Genomic DNA, 14,806 nt, shown 5'->3' on the forward strand with positions numbered 1-14,806 from the left:
GCAAATCACACATCTCGAGCCAAGAGAGTTCGGTACACGCGGCGAGTGTCTTTAATGGCCATCGTCTGCCTTGCGAAAGGCCGTCGAACAGTTTCTTTACGGCCGTTACCGGAACGAATCGTGTCGCAGTTGGCAAGAATGTCTCGGCAACGGGGCTTTGGAAAATCGGGTCGTACCGAAGGACGCGCTTTTGCACGAGAGGCAAGAGATACACATATATCAGACAGGAAATCCGTGTCACCGACTGCCGCGTATTTGTGCGGCCGAAAGGCAAATAAGAAAGCTCTCGGGCCGCCATTGAAGGCGGCGATTCCTTTTTAAACTTCGCACGGACAGCTCGCCTGTACCGTGATACCTTTCGCCGTGAAAAACACCGGAAACGTATTATTAACTCGGCGAGTGCCACCAGATCCCCTAGAACTTGTTTCCACGCTCGTCTTTTGTGATACGCGCACAATGTCGCGCATAAAGCGACTCGATAGCTTATTTTGTTCTTCTTTCTCGCGTTTCTTTCCTCTCTTCATTTTTTTTTCTTTCCAACATCTCAATTTTTTTTCTTCTTTTTCCTCTACTTCCAATTATTCTTTTTTAACACCGTAACGACCGTTTGTACGACCCATACTGTGCACGAGATAAATGTCTCTGATTGTAAATTCTTTAGACGGTTAATATTCCTCTGAAGCTTTAAACCGCACGAACTCTTGCCTCGCCAAGATGATTGTTTTAACTTCCTTATGGATAATTTTGCGCACTAGAGGAGATCTACGGTGGTAGATGCCAAACAAGTAGGTTTTTAGGTGAACATAGCTGAAAATTCTTTCTGTCCATTGAATTTTTTAGGGCTTTTTGGTGCCTCGTGGCTGGTTCGGGCAGGGTCGTGCGAAATTGATGTGTACTTCGAGGTAGTGCAGGATCGAGAGACAATAGAAACAGGGTATCGTGTTTGTTTTTTTTTTCGCGGTTACGGCTAATATCGTCGAAATAGCGCGTGGTCTTATGGGATAAAGCAATAATATATTTCAGGTTTTTCGTCCTTTCTTTCTCCGTTTAGTATCGTCCTTTTTTAGACTTTGCCCTATGATTCATGGACCTGTCCTTTGTTTCGCTATCCCCTCTAATAAACTACATTGCTTGAACCCGTTCTATCAGCACTATCTTCCCTTATTTTATATATCGTTGAATAGGTTCGTTGCTTTCGTAGATAATTGAACGCCATTATGGAGTGACGAATTACGGGTTTGTTCCGCTGTGCCTTAGGTAAATCGAGGAATTTCGATGATTGATCGTTTTAATGAATACACGGTCTGATGTTTACTAACATTTAGAAATACTGTTTCACAAGGTTTAGATACAAATCTGGCAGTGATGGAATGGTTTGAAAATTCCGATCTACGGTAAACATTGAAACACAATACTCCGTCAATCATAAATATTAGGACACCTATTACTTACATTTCTTAGAAAACTCTAATAAATTTTGCTATATTTAATAGTAAACAGATTTACAATAAAATAACTAGAAAATAGATATAATGAAAAGTGTCCAATTTATATCAAATATCAATGTGTCCTGATACTTATGGTTACCAGTGTACATAAAATTCGATTTTTTAAAATGACAGAGTATTCGTGAGCAAGTATACATTCAGCAGGAAGAACAAAAAAATTAATGCAAATTCCACTTTGCGGTATTTTCTGTTACACGGGCTTCTCCATTCGAATAATATTCGTAACACGTCTTCGTAAGCTTCGATCTGCTCGAAAATGGCAATTACGAATGAACGTTAAACGAAATTTGCAGCATTTGAGCCGTAGGTCCTTTCGTGGTTCATTACGATATGAATCGAAGTAATTGAGAACGACTCGTAGCTTTCTGAGCCGCTCCACACAAAGAAATTGCCTTCTTCTTGGCTTCGCATTTTTTTATTCTTTTTTCTTCATCGCGATACGCATAATTACTCGATAATCCAGCGTTATCGGGAATAATTAGTTATTAGGCCACATCGCGTGTTACGATGGAATTTACTTTGTAGCCTTTCGAGGTCGCTGCCTCGACGTTCGTTTCGAGCTTCACGTACCAAACATACTAATGGCCTTCGTGTTCGTGTGAAACCTTCTTATAACCTGCAATCGTGCCATCTCAAGAATTCTATAGTATAGATCCGGTGTGTCCGATAAATACTCTAGTCTCTCTGTCTTCGCTGTTTATCTGGAATATCTATTGCTCATATTTGATGGTATGATATTTCAACAGTTTCTTATCGAAACCATTTTGTGGTATATCTTTCTTCACTGGTACGTATTCGTTAGCATGCCGACATAATGAAAGAATAATATCTGTCTACGGTTTAACAACCAAAAATGATCTGCAAATTGTTTCAGACTTGTAGCTTTTGCTATTATTAAAATTTATGCAGCTGTTTTTGTTGTCTCTTATTATTCGTGTATAGCAAAACTCAGAACATACATAGTACTGCACATAATTATTCATAATTAGCCGATGTACCCCTCCGATGTACGTTGTTTTCTCTTCTATTATAAAAGCTAAGCAAGGGTTTCTTGCTATTATTTATGCATACAAATCCTTATTGAAATAATAAACACCGTTTTGAATATTATTGGTTAAATATAAATTATTCAAGAGAAACGTTTATCGATCATTGATTTCGTTCAAATAATAATTATGAACGGTAGTGTATATACATCATAATGGATCGGTGGTTTTAGTGTAAAAGGGTTATCTTAAATTGAATAATGTAGAAATAGTAATACCCTCTGGAATCGTCTTGTTGAACCACTTGTTTTTAAAGTAATTGCATCTCGAGATAATAATTTCCCCAATTCTGGTCCGATTCATAAGCTTCTTAATATTCCGTTTATCCCCCATCTTCATTCCCGGCGCATTATTTTCGGTGCATCTCAATTACTCGTCCAATCGATCGTTCTAAATTGAATTCGTAGCTTGCTCCGTGGAAGAGACTCTTCGTTGGGAAGAATCGCGAGGGAAATGGTGACCTCGAGCACCGGAAGCTTCAATTAAAGACAGTCTGCTCTTGAGAGTGCGATTTGTCGCGATGGCAAAATAATAGTGCTCTTTACCGCCAGCGTTATGGTAATTTAACGAGGTAACAAACTGCTCCGACTTCATGGAAACTTTCCTTATCTTTTTCTGCGTGGTTCTTCAAAACTTCGAATCTCTTTTTGTCTAGTACAGAACAGTTAGAATCATTCACCTTTAATCGGTAAAATTATAACAGTAGTATCATAGTAGCCAACTCGCAACTTTCCGTAGGGATAATAACGAAACTGAACAATTTGCAATTTTTCATTGGAATCTTATGGAATTTTGTCAATTTATGATAGTGTGTACTTTCTGAAATTTCAATGATTCTCAACGCGATATATGGATAGAAGCTTTCTCTTTTGCGTTATATATTTTTTCTATATATCACCCACTTTGATTTCTTTGCTACAAACTTTAGTTTTTAGTGGTTCCAGTATTAAATAAATTTCGACTTATCGCGTACAAACAGCGATATCTAGCCATTTGAAAAAGTTTTTACGAGTGAATGCGATAAACTACTGCTCGCGAGAACTTTAAAAGCTGGTCGTTTAAACAAATGGTCAGCCTGCTACTAGTAAATTTTAGTAGTATGTTGGAGACATTTCTAGGATAGATAATAGTCAGGCTGGTAATAAAAAAAGGTTCGTACAACCGATGGCGTAAGCATTGCTCAGATATGAAGAATCTCAGTGAAGTTGCGGATTCATTAGGATGATTCGTCCGACATCATAACCAGTTTAGCAGTAGAAACGATACTGATATCAACGATGCTAATCCCGACTATGTATCAGCACCGGGCATCTTCTCTTTAATGAAGTTTCCCGATAAGATCTCGTAATGAATTATCACATGACACATCGAACGGCGGACGAAAGTTTCTACAGACGAAACGAGCAGTCAATAAGAAAATGACGAATTCGATTCATCGATATCTTCGAAGATAAACTTTGTATGTAGGAAATAAACAACAGAGAATTAATAGATCGAACAAATGAAATTATGTAGTCTTCCTCTTCGCATCGTTAAACGATGTATTTTCAAAGACTATCTCACGCGTTTCTAATGATCGTAGCGACCGTATGTGCTACAGCAATTCGCTGATAATTTTCAGACGTAAGAGTCTTGAAACTATAATGGCAAATAAAGTCATAAAGATAGCTAAAGGGAACGAACGGGAAGTTTGTAAGAAACTTCCTTGCCATAATAAACCTACATAATTTGACTGATAGAAACATGGAAACTTTGTTTCTATCCTTACAGTTCAGTCATTTCAACATCGATCGATTTACGACCTCATGCATAGAATGTAAGAAAATTATTTTCACGCACATTGAACGTGCCGAAATTAGTCATAATTAGGTTATTACCACCGGCATAAATAGAGTCATAAAGAAAATTGCAAGGAACAAACAGGAAGCTCGTAAAAAGCTAGCGAGTAAAGGATAGGAGCGAATGACATTGGCTACGTTATTACGAACGATATTCCACCGAGACTAGAACATCCGGTGGCGTAAAGTCGCGCCACGACAATGTGAAACGCCAATCTGGCATTTTACTTACCACTTCTGGGAATTACACGCGGTTAAATTATTTAAGCTTTGCTCGTGGATCGAGAAGCTATAGCGAAACAGAGTGATCGGAATTGTTGCGTCCTATGGAACTGATTACTTCCGAGATGTTTAAAACTCTTGTTTAAAGCGCGGTTCAGATTAAGAGGAATTTGAAACGGATCCCGAAACGTATTTTCGATATATATACAAAATTTCTAGCGACGATATTACATATCTGATGTGCTCGAGTTTCTCAGAAGTCAAATCGACTAGGCTCTATTTTTTCTGAAATTACAAGACATGATAAATTCGTCTGAAATCAAATGACTCATTTCCTACAATTTGTCATGATGATCGATCTAAATCAGAGCCTTTAAGATTCGAGTCACGACATCGTCGAGATCTAATTGATTCAATTCTAAAAATAGTTCTTCGTGTTTCAATGTCATTACCATTTTCGTAATGGCGCAAATGTACGAAATGACGTGCTGTACTCCTTTCATTCGAGTGCTTAAAAAAAATTAGTTGATCAGCAGAGTTTCACAGTCTACCATTTGAGAGACGATAATTTGGGAACAGCGAAGCGAGAATGGTGACCGTTGGTAGGATTGAACGCCGAGAAAACGACTTAGTAGAGTCTACTACACCGGTAAGGGTCAAACTTTGTTTAAGAACTGGGTGACGTGGAACGAGGCTATCAGCCAGAACTTTACCATTCTCCTAAATTGCGGCACGATCTCGCGGAACTTGGTGCGGCCAAAGACAAGGTAATCTGGTCTAGTCATCTGTTGTGCATCGACTTCGCTCCTAGCCGAATGTTCCGCTTATCGATAGAACCTTGTTGGAACCTGTCAGAAATAATTGTTACCAGCGTCCTCGGTATTGGGTACTCGAACAACAGGGTTCGGATTGTGGCCGATTGATTGTTCGAAAGTTCGTGAATCCGTAGCAAATTCGACCATTCAGCACTTTTTAATGGAATTCTTGCCGCGTAAAAGGATTTTGTTGTCTCTATATTTCCCGTCAAACCGTATATCTCCTCTGCAAAAAAAGTGCAGGGTAAAACTTTGCGTAACCTAGTTTAAGATCTACTTAGCCGCTAATTAGGGGCTTGAATTCAGTTGAAAGTCTTCGTTTGCCGATTTACAGGCCGAAACGTTAATTTCAAGAGATCCTATTTACCGCGGGAAGAATACATCGTTCTGGATAGACCATTTAAAAAGGATCTCCATTGTGCTCCGTTCCAAAAAATATGTGAGATTTAAAATATCTGCTGTCTCCGATCAGATTCATCGGCCATCGTTCCCTTTAACCATTTTTGAGTATCATCTTTCTTAAGTATCCTCAAACGATATGACGGTATAAACGGTATATCAGTTCTCGCTTTGTTCCAAGAGGGTAAAGGCAAGGGGAGTTAGCTAGATCAGAGGTCGTTGAGTGGAAATGGTCACTTCCTGATCCGTGAACGTTATCGGGGAATATTTTAAATCATTGTATAGATAATCGAAAACCTTTCCAAAGGGGGAAAAGATGAAGCAAAAGGACGAAGGGTATCTCGGCAACCCCATGAACGTAATTCATCCTGTAATGACCACGCCCGTGGCCACCTCCTATCTCTCGTTTCCTTTACGCACAGTGGCTGGAAAATGGGTTCGGTCTTGTAAAGAATATAGGACGATCCCCCAGAGGAAGCTCCGAGGATCCCCGTCCCTGTGTACTTCCTTTCAAAAGATCTTATCGTTCATCTTGATTCCAACCTGACGCGTAAGCTTATTATTTCTCGTTACGCCCTACGTTTTATTGGCTTAACCCGTGATAATTTAGATTCAAAAGATCGGTCTTGCCACCGCGGTCACGTGTCTTGAATGACGAGCGAACAAGCTTCCCATCATAACTTCTGTATTTTTTGTTCTCCTTAATATATGTGTGGGATGATTCAATTTAGGGGTTAGAATTATGGATCTAGGGGTCGGTGATAAAATCGAGATCAGTATTTCTGTTTTACTATTGCATTTTTCGGCAAAGTTTCTGTAGAACGTAGCGGGATTTAAGAGAAACTTGACTTGTATCTTTAGGAAATTGGCAAATAATACGATGATGTTATTTATTATTGTATGTATGGTCAATTGGCTGCCAGTTGTTATCTTAGCATTCGAATACAGAAGATATTTGTCTGTCGAGTAAAGTCCTCGTCTACTTTGAATCGCTTGACTTGGTCAAGTGTGTTCTATTTGTTTTAGAATTGTTTTAGAGACGGTGAGTCTATAATATTGGGTTGTTCGAAGAGTTCATGATGGAATTTAGGAAGAATTTGAAGGCCTCTCTTTTGTTTCGAGCATCACACACCTTGTACTGACCAATGTCACATGTTTTTCATTAATTGGGACATTTGTTGGTAGCATACCTTTTTTTTATAAAAGTGCACAATGAATATGCAAGATATAATAGGCTGATTAAAAGTACTACGAACTCTCCAAACAACTCGATATTTATTGGGTTTCTGAGAATCAATCGGATCCTCGATGTTGTTCAGAGGTGGGATCGAAGTCGATCTAAACTTCGTTGCTCGCTCGGTGGAAACTTCATCTCTGCCCATCGACAAGGTATTTCGCTCGGATTTCGCAGCGTGGCACGCGAAACGCCACTAGAAAAATGGCCATTGGCTTTTCTATTATATCGATAAACATCTCGCAGCGATGGCTTGTCAATAGCAAAGCGCTATCGCAAAGACGCGCGGTAGCGTCGATGGAGTTTCATCGCGGTGAGAAATTTCATAACCCAGTTTTTCTTCCGTGAACAACCGCATCGATGTCACTTTGTTCAATAAGTTTAGTATTCGTTCGTTTGACGCTTGGTTTTAACAGGCCGACTTATAACCCGTTTGTTTATTTATTACGATCGATATTTTACGCGATCTTTCGGATTTATTATTCGTGGGATATCAAGGAGCAGAGATCAAAATGTTTTTTGTGAAAAGAGAACGACAGTGAGAAATAGGCGAAACGTCGTAAACCGGGTTTATATTGGCAGTTAAATTCGTTTATTTCATAATTCTACATCCCTTCGCTGTTTATTCGTGATTTATTTGAAAGATTAATTCATTTTCTTACTAATTGATTTAATGTTGCAATCAAAGGCATCGGATATTTAATTATTACGAATTAATCCTTTGTTCATGTATTTACATCTAAATTCTAATCGTTATTCTGAGAGTTTCGAATCTTTACAAAAAAATTTCTTTAGTTTTATGATTACCAGTCATTTCTGACATATCGTTTTTGTTACACTCTTAAACTAAATGTCTTGTCGAAAGTGTAAAACCGTCGCTAAACGAAGTACGAACTCGTATTTGCGACTATTACCTGATGCCGCCAACGTTTCTCCAGTTTACGATAGTTTCGAGCAAAACCAAGCATTCGGGGAGTTTTTATCGTTGTGACCGTGGGGCGATACTTACAATTCATGTCGACGTAAACGGTGGAGGAGAGCGGGATGGACCTATTGTTATTCGTTGCGTTGCAGGTTAGCATGGAACGGACGTCGTCCCGTCCTAAATTTTTTATAACGAGCTCGTTGCGCGTCACGCCGTTCCTCACTGTTACGGTTTTGTTGCTGACGAGTTTGTCGTCGCGGTGCCAGGACACCGTCGGCGCTGGCTTACCTGTGGAAACGCATCACTTCCATTTTTCACGCAATTTTCAAACTATTTCCTGAATTTCTTCTCACTGGGAACGAGAATTTTTGCCTGACGGTAACATTCTGAAAGGTAGCAGTGGATCGTAGTTATGAATTTTATTTTGTTAACGATTCGCCCCTGTCAGCTAAAAATTGCATAGAATTGTTCGTTCGTTTCGTTATTGTGTTTTAGTGGGAAATATAAAAAAAATTCGAGATTGCGTCGTAAAAATCATTTACAGTGAAGAATTGGTCGCGAAGGGCGTGCAATATCCGCGACAGTAATTGAAATAAATTGTCACGATGATAACTACCAATCTTTCACGGTAACACCAGGTACTTTAGTCCGTAAATCGTACGTAATGCGTGTTTACTGCGAGTACACATGAAAATTGTACTGCCGTAGCCTATTTTCCACGGTTTCCCGGTATTTTAACCCTAGAATCTCGTAAAACTGTAATTACTTATCGTTTCTTCTCTAAGTACACAATACCGCAGTGCCACGATCATAAATACTATAATCGAATTAATTTGCTTTCATGCAGAGTAATCTCGAGCATAGTGTACTTTTGTGTACTCTTTAAATCACTGCCAATTTTCTTATCTTTCCTCGGGTTTAGTACTGTGAAAAAGTCTTAGACCATCTACGTTGCTAATTTTATGATGGAAACTAAATATACTTTAAGATACTCTTTGTGTGTATTTTCAGAATTAGAAATTCCTTAAAAATTGAGCGTATCTAACAAAATCATTGTTGTCAATATCGAAAACAATCGATTTAACATTGCAAACTTCCTAAGACATAACTTTGCTACAATTGAATTATTGTCCGGAAAAAGCAAGTTCTTCATTGACGAATCTCTTATTCTTTCATTCACTGATTTTCTTAGAAACATAATTCTTATAAATAAATTATATCACATTCGAAAGAATTAAAAGCAATCTCTATGCAAATGACTGATATTTGTTAATCTTTTACTTTCAACATTATCGAAATTTCTGTTTCGTAATTTCCCAATTCGGAAAGCATGATTTCGTTTAGTAGATACTCTAAGACCTTAGCACAGGATTGTATCCATTACTTGGTAAAGGAGCTACCTAACGTGGCGATTAAAATGAATTTCTGGACGTGGCCAGCGTTCCTTGCCACATACACGAACACTGTCACGTAAATCCCGTTGCAAACGAGGCTTCAACGATCCACGAAAGCCGTGCTCGTTTTTGGAATTGCAGCGGACGTTCCAGCGGCCCTCTCGACCGAACCACGGGAACACGGTACGATGTGACGTTACATTGTACTTACCGCCGTACACGTCACAGTAGAGCCGCAGAGTGTCGCCCTCTATGTACGGACCCACCATAGAGTTCCGTGCGATTCCGGAATCATCGACGATCACGATTTTGTGCGGTGGAACTGTAACACCAAAGCAAACCACCGAGCATTTACCACTTGACATCTGTTAGAACGAGAAAATCCTAGATATAAAGACATTGATGTTTTGGATACGTATAGTGCTTGGGCACATTCAGAATTCTAAAATTTCAAGTAGAGTATAATTCAAAATGAAGAAATTCCCAATGCAATACATCTTTGGAACCGATATGTAGAAATTTGTATCTTGGATATATCCAGGATCCTGAAATTTCTAGTTGAATGTCATCCGAAATGAAAAAATTCCCGATGCAATACTGTATTCGTACCGATATAGAGAAATTTGTGTCCTAGATACATTCAGAGTTCTAAAATTTTAAATGAAGTGCCATATGAAACAAAAGAGTTTCCAACGCGATGTATTTTTCTATCGATATAGAGACATGTGTGTCTTAGATATACCAACAGTTCTAGAATCTCTAGTGCAGTACCACCTAAAGTAAAAATATTCTCAATGCATTTATTATTCAACGTTGCATTGAATATTTTTATAAGATTACAAATATATACGATTTACGTACAGAATGCTAAGCTTACTCTACGATCACACCTTCGATTTCCCAAATCTATGCTTAGCCACTCTCATGCCCTTCGCTTCAAACTTAAAGCGGACGCACACAGTCACGTAGAAAATTCCGCTACCCCGAACACGCTAGTATCCAACGTTCCAAAAATTTCACGGACCTCGAATACACAGTCTACCTTGAAATTCCCCAGACTAGGAGTAGAATCGCGTTCTAAGACCATTCGAATTGCGAGCAGAGTCGCTTGTAGGGTTCGAAGATCGCGCGACCCGCGTCTGGCAGTTGCAAGACGGAAGCTGTCGTCGTCGAACGGAGGCCGATAACGCGAAATTGGTATTGGAAGATCGCGGCTCGGATACCGCGACGCCATTAAATTGGAATCTGAAATCGATACGGCGCGGACTCCTCTCAGCTTTTGCATGGAAAAAGAGAAGATCCGCTGGCCAACGGTATTGCAGGGAAAGTAATTGAAAAATTACTGCCGGGAAAGTCGATCCGCGACATTATGTTGTCGTTCGTTCGTTCGTTCAGCTCGTGGCTCGTGGGTTTGGGTGACGTTAACCTCGTGATTCTGATAAATGACATGGGAGGAGCGGTGGGAGGACGCGCCATTTATTGGTATTAGCTTTTGTAGCACTTACTGTATCATAATTTCATGTGGTACGTGTTATACAGCGTTGTGCGTAAGTCTCGGATCGTTAATGGTACTGCTCTTACCAACGCAAATTAATCCGTGAGCTTATTTTTAGGAAACGTTTTTATGTATCGTTACATGGAAATAGGATTTTTACATATTATCGTAGTAGTAGTTTACTAAAACGTAGTTTTTAGTTTGTAGTTTCCTTGGTTTATTCTGTTGAAAATGCTACCATAAATGGAGCCTTGATCTCAATAGGAGAGAACATATATGGAGGCGATTAGACCAAGTTGGAAGAGAAAAGGAAGTCAAGAACGGATATCAGATTTCTAAAATATCGAAGAAGGGATTTTATCGTGGAAGCAAACGTATAATACATAAAATATTAGTCGATACGTTTCCAGATAGATACTCATTTTTTAATAGAATACTTTTCTTGACAAAATTAAAATAACACTAATTGTAATTATGCTTGTATACATTTATCAGACAAATATTCATTTCGCAAGTTATCTTAAACTTTTGTATAACGGTGCACATTTCTCGAATCACCAGATATACAATCCTCGAGGAAATATGATGCACAACGATAATGTGCCTCCTGGCTTGCGTCTTCGAACACGGTGATACATCGTCGTACACTAACTTTTATTAACTCGAAACGTTGCTTACAGGAATTGCTGACGAAAATGCTATTAATTCAGCCATTCCTGGCTATTTATTTGGCACAGAAATCGTTGTTTAACGTGCTATACTTTGATCGTTGAGTTATATCGTCTCGCTGTGAAATTAAGAATTTCGATCAACTACACCTGTACACTCCTGTTCAAAAGTTGCAAGACTTTGTTTTACTTCTCCAATTCACCAGCATAATACACACTAAACACTTTCATTGTCATCTATTATGTATCATGTTAAATGATATTTCTCCACACGTTTTAACGATTACTTAATCTTCCCGGTTTTATTGCAAATATGAGAACTGTCCCAAGATTTTTAAGCGATTTAAGTCTTTTTGCGACGAAATAAATACTTTCCTCTTACTTTGTGTCCCTTCCAGAAGATTTAGAGTTTCGTCCTATATCATATTGAATTTCAGTCGGATTTATTCCGACATAGTAAAACGTGGTAATTTAATTACAGCATTAATGAGTTTCCTGGCAGATTTGCGATGGGCTACGAACCGCAACGCACAAGGTAACATTAGGGGGATCGATTAACTGTCCCTTGTAACTCAGACTATTTGAACTGTATCAGCGGTGTTCCAGCGGCAGTCGCGGTACGCCCACCAAGCCAATATTTGATTGTTTGAGCTTGCTTGAAGAGTACGTTAGGCGGCATTGATATTCTCTCTGATAGACGCAACCCTCAGAACCTGCGTAATGTGCGAGAATAATCCCCGTTACAAGGTTTTCCAACCGATAAACCGATCGACCGAAACACCAAATTCTATTTACACACATCAAATCTAAACCATTGCCAATATCATCTTTTCATCCTTCACAAGAATCTTCTCTACTTTATCCAACGAACCGTTAAATCTGAATTCCTAAACCAAGCAAGACCGAGTCAGTTTCTTTACCATTTCCCCCTTCCTTGTCAAGGAATACCAAGACAGAATTTCAAAGACAAAGCTGACTCAGACAACAGCTTGTCTCGTTTCTCTAGTCGAGCCAGTCCGAACATCTCATTACGATAATTGGTTCGGCAGCTCGATTTTCGTTCGTTCGCGAAGCCGCGCTACGTCTTCTCTTGTTACCGAGAAAAAAGTTGCGAAACTCGCGGCTAGCCTTTGTTATCATGCAACAAATATTTTGTAAAGATGAGAGTATGCGTAAGGTCAGGCAAATTGTCGCTGAGCATTGAACAGCTTTTACCTACTTGTCACGGAAATAACGAGACCTTCCTTTGTTGTCGAAGAACGACGCTTTCCATTCATCAACGATAGATTTTTCTTTTTAATTAACGCCTTTTATGTTCAAGTAGATACAAGCAGTATTTGTTAAGTAGTATCTTGCGAGAGTACATGATAAATCATTCTCTTTGAATTTCGTAAATATATAATTTATAAAATATGACAGAATATAAAGTTTATATTATTCAGACTACTACTAATAATAATAAATTGTATATAATTTCATACTCAGAACATAAAAATGCCAGAAACGCTACAAACTTTCCGAACAATCCAATATGATTAACTCTTACCAAGAATAAGTAAGTTAAAGACAAGTGTCCGAATAAGTTTTGAGCGGTAGTGTACGTACGGGTAGTGTACACAGAAAGCTTTGCCTCGCTACGTGTTAGCCTTCACGGATGCATGCATGTACGTGACGGAGAAAGACACACATCTGGTATAATCCGAAGGGCTAGCAGCGAGCAAAACAACAGGACTCGTTTCGACGAGCACTCCACCTTCTTACATGCCCCTCCAATTTAGACCTTGCTGCTGTTTCGTCCGTTCTCTCCATTTCGCGCGACTTCTTCCGAAGCTTCTAGTCTTTCCAATTGTTTTTCCTGTCTTTGCTAGCTGTTTTTCCGTTCCTTTGTTTGGCTGGAAATTGGGAGCGGGTTCTGTGGTTTGCTGGCTGTAGTTTTGTTTCCTAACTTGCGAATCTCTTCCAGGGGTTTTGTGGATGATCACGTCGAGATGTTTTTGGGGGTTCTCGAGAGCTGTTTTCGAAGATTTATTGCTCTTTAGGATGTCGTTGGTTGTACATAATATCATTCTTTTTTCGGTTGGGACTGGGAGTGGATCGCGAGGATTACAGGTTGGAATTTGATTTCGTAGATATCGAAGGTGCCTTCGAAGACAGATTTATCGTCCTTTTCGTCTTATATGGTTCTACTCTATGTGTTGACCATTTCAGAACTCTACCTCCTTTCTGTTCTTTTATTTTTCTGTTCTTTTATTCAATTGTGATTTAGAAATGAGTCGTGTGAATTACAAGTTGTACTTTCATCTTGTAAGTTGTAAGGGATGAAATAGAGAGATTTAGGCTGCTTTCGAAGACTTAGATTTATTGCTTTTTTGGTACGTCAAAGGTTATATGATATAGGGATGTTTCCTACATTCTGTTCTCTTCGGTAAGTCCTTGTATACGCGTGAAATCTATTGATGCGATACTTCGTTCAGGATACAGAGTTTTCTATTCTAGTATCCGCTCGGTTGCTCCTCTCTTTCCTTAAAAAGGTTCAGTGGTATGATATATACGAGAAACTGATTCACTTCTGTGATACAAATATCCTATGATATGAGAAGGATGCTCTCTTCTCTCGTGTCACACAAAGAATAAGCGGCTCTGGAATTATCTTAGCTGCGTCGAAATAGCAATATTTCAGACCATATTCTTTAAATTCCTCATAAATATACAAACATTCGCAGTCTACTAATTAATATTTCCGTACAAATTAATATATCCGTGCAGGAAAATCTGCAAAAATCTTTCATTAACACATTGAAGACATCGTATGAAAATATCATTTTCAAGTCGTATTCCAATCGGTAAATTTCAGTTCATCAATGAAGAAATATTTTATGTTGGAGTCAATTCCTCGGCTTTCTATACCATCGTCGCTTCAATTATACATACGTTGAAGCGCAGCGCAAGGATACACAGTGCGTGTGGAAATATTTTCTCTAAAAGGCAGGACATTTATTGCCGGATATGTAAACGGCTTCCTTACGCATTCCGCGTCAGTTGCAAGAGCTGTTGGGATCAATATTCGTCCATGTTGCAGGCTACGCTCTCTATACACGTGAATTTTCCAAAGAGCCGGCTCGGCCGTCCTGGATTTCCGTCGACTCCGCATCAATGAATACCCGTGATTCAATTCGTTTTTACTTTCGCGTTTCTCGATTCCATCGCGTTCCACATTCGCCCCTCACCACTTACCTGTTTATAGCGACTCTTTCCTTGCCAT

General features: G+C 39.1%; 1 protein-coding gene across 1 annotated transcript in view; it reads right to left on the reverse strand.

Annotated features, from left to right (window-relative positions):
* The window catches only part of LOC117236688 (neural cell adhesion molecule 1), a 306,271-nt gene that overhangs the window by 47,228 nt on the left and 244,237 nt on the right, over window positions 1–14,806 (reverse strand). The window contains exons 4-5 of the mRNA XM_033499841.1: window positions 9,593–9,703; window positions 8,072–8,275 (exon numbers count right to left, since the gene is read on the reverse strand). Of these exons, the coding sequence (XP_033355732.1) occupies window positions 8,072–8,275; window positions 9,593–9,703 (315 nt within the window). The remainder of the gene's footprint in view (window positions 1–8,071; window positions 8,276–9,592; window positions 9,704–14,806) is intronic.

Source organism: Bombus vosnesenskii, unplaced genomic scaffold, assembly GCF_011952255.1.
Source record: "Bombus vosnesenskii isolate JDL3184/JDL3185 unplaced genomic scaffold, Bvos_JDL3184-5_v1.1 scf7180000013351, whole genome shotgun sequence".
NCBI classification, from domain to species: Eukaryota; Metazoa; Arthropoda; class Insecta; order Hymenoptera; family Apidae; genus Bombus; species Bombus vosnesenskii.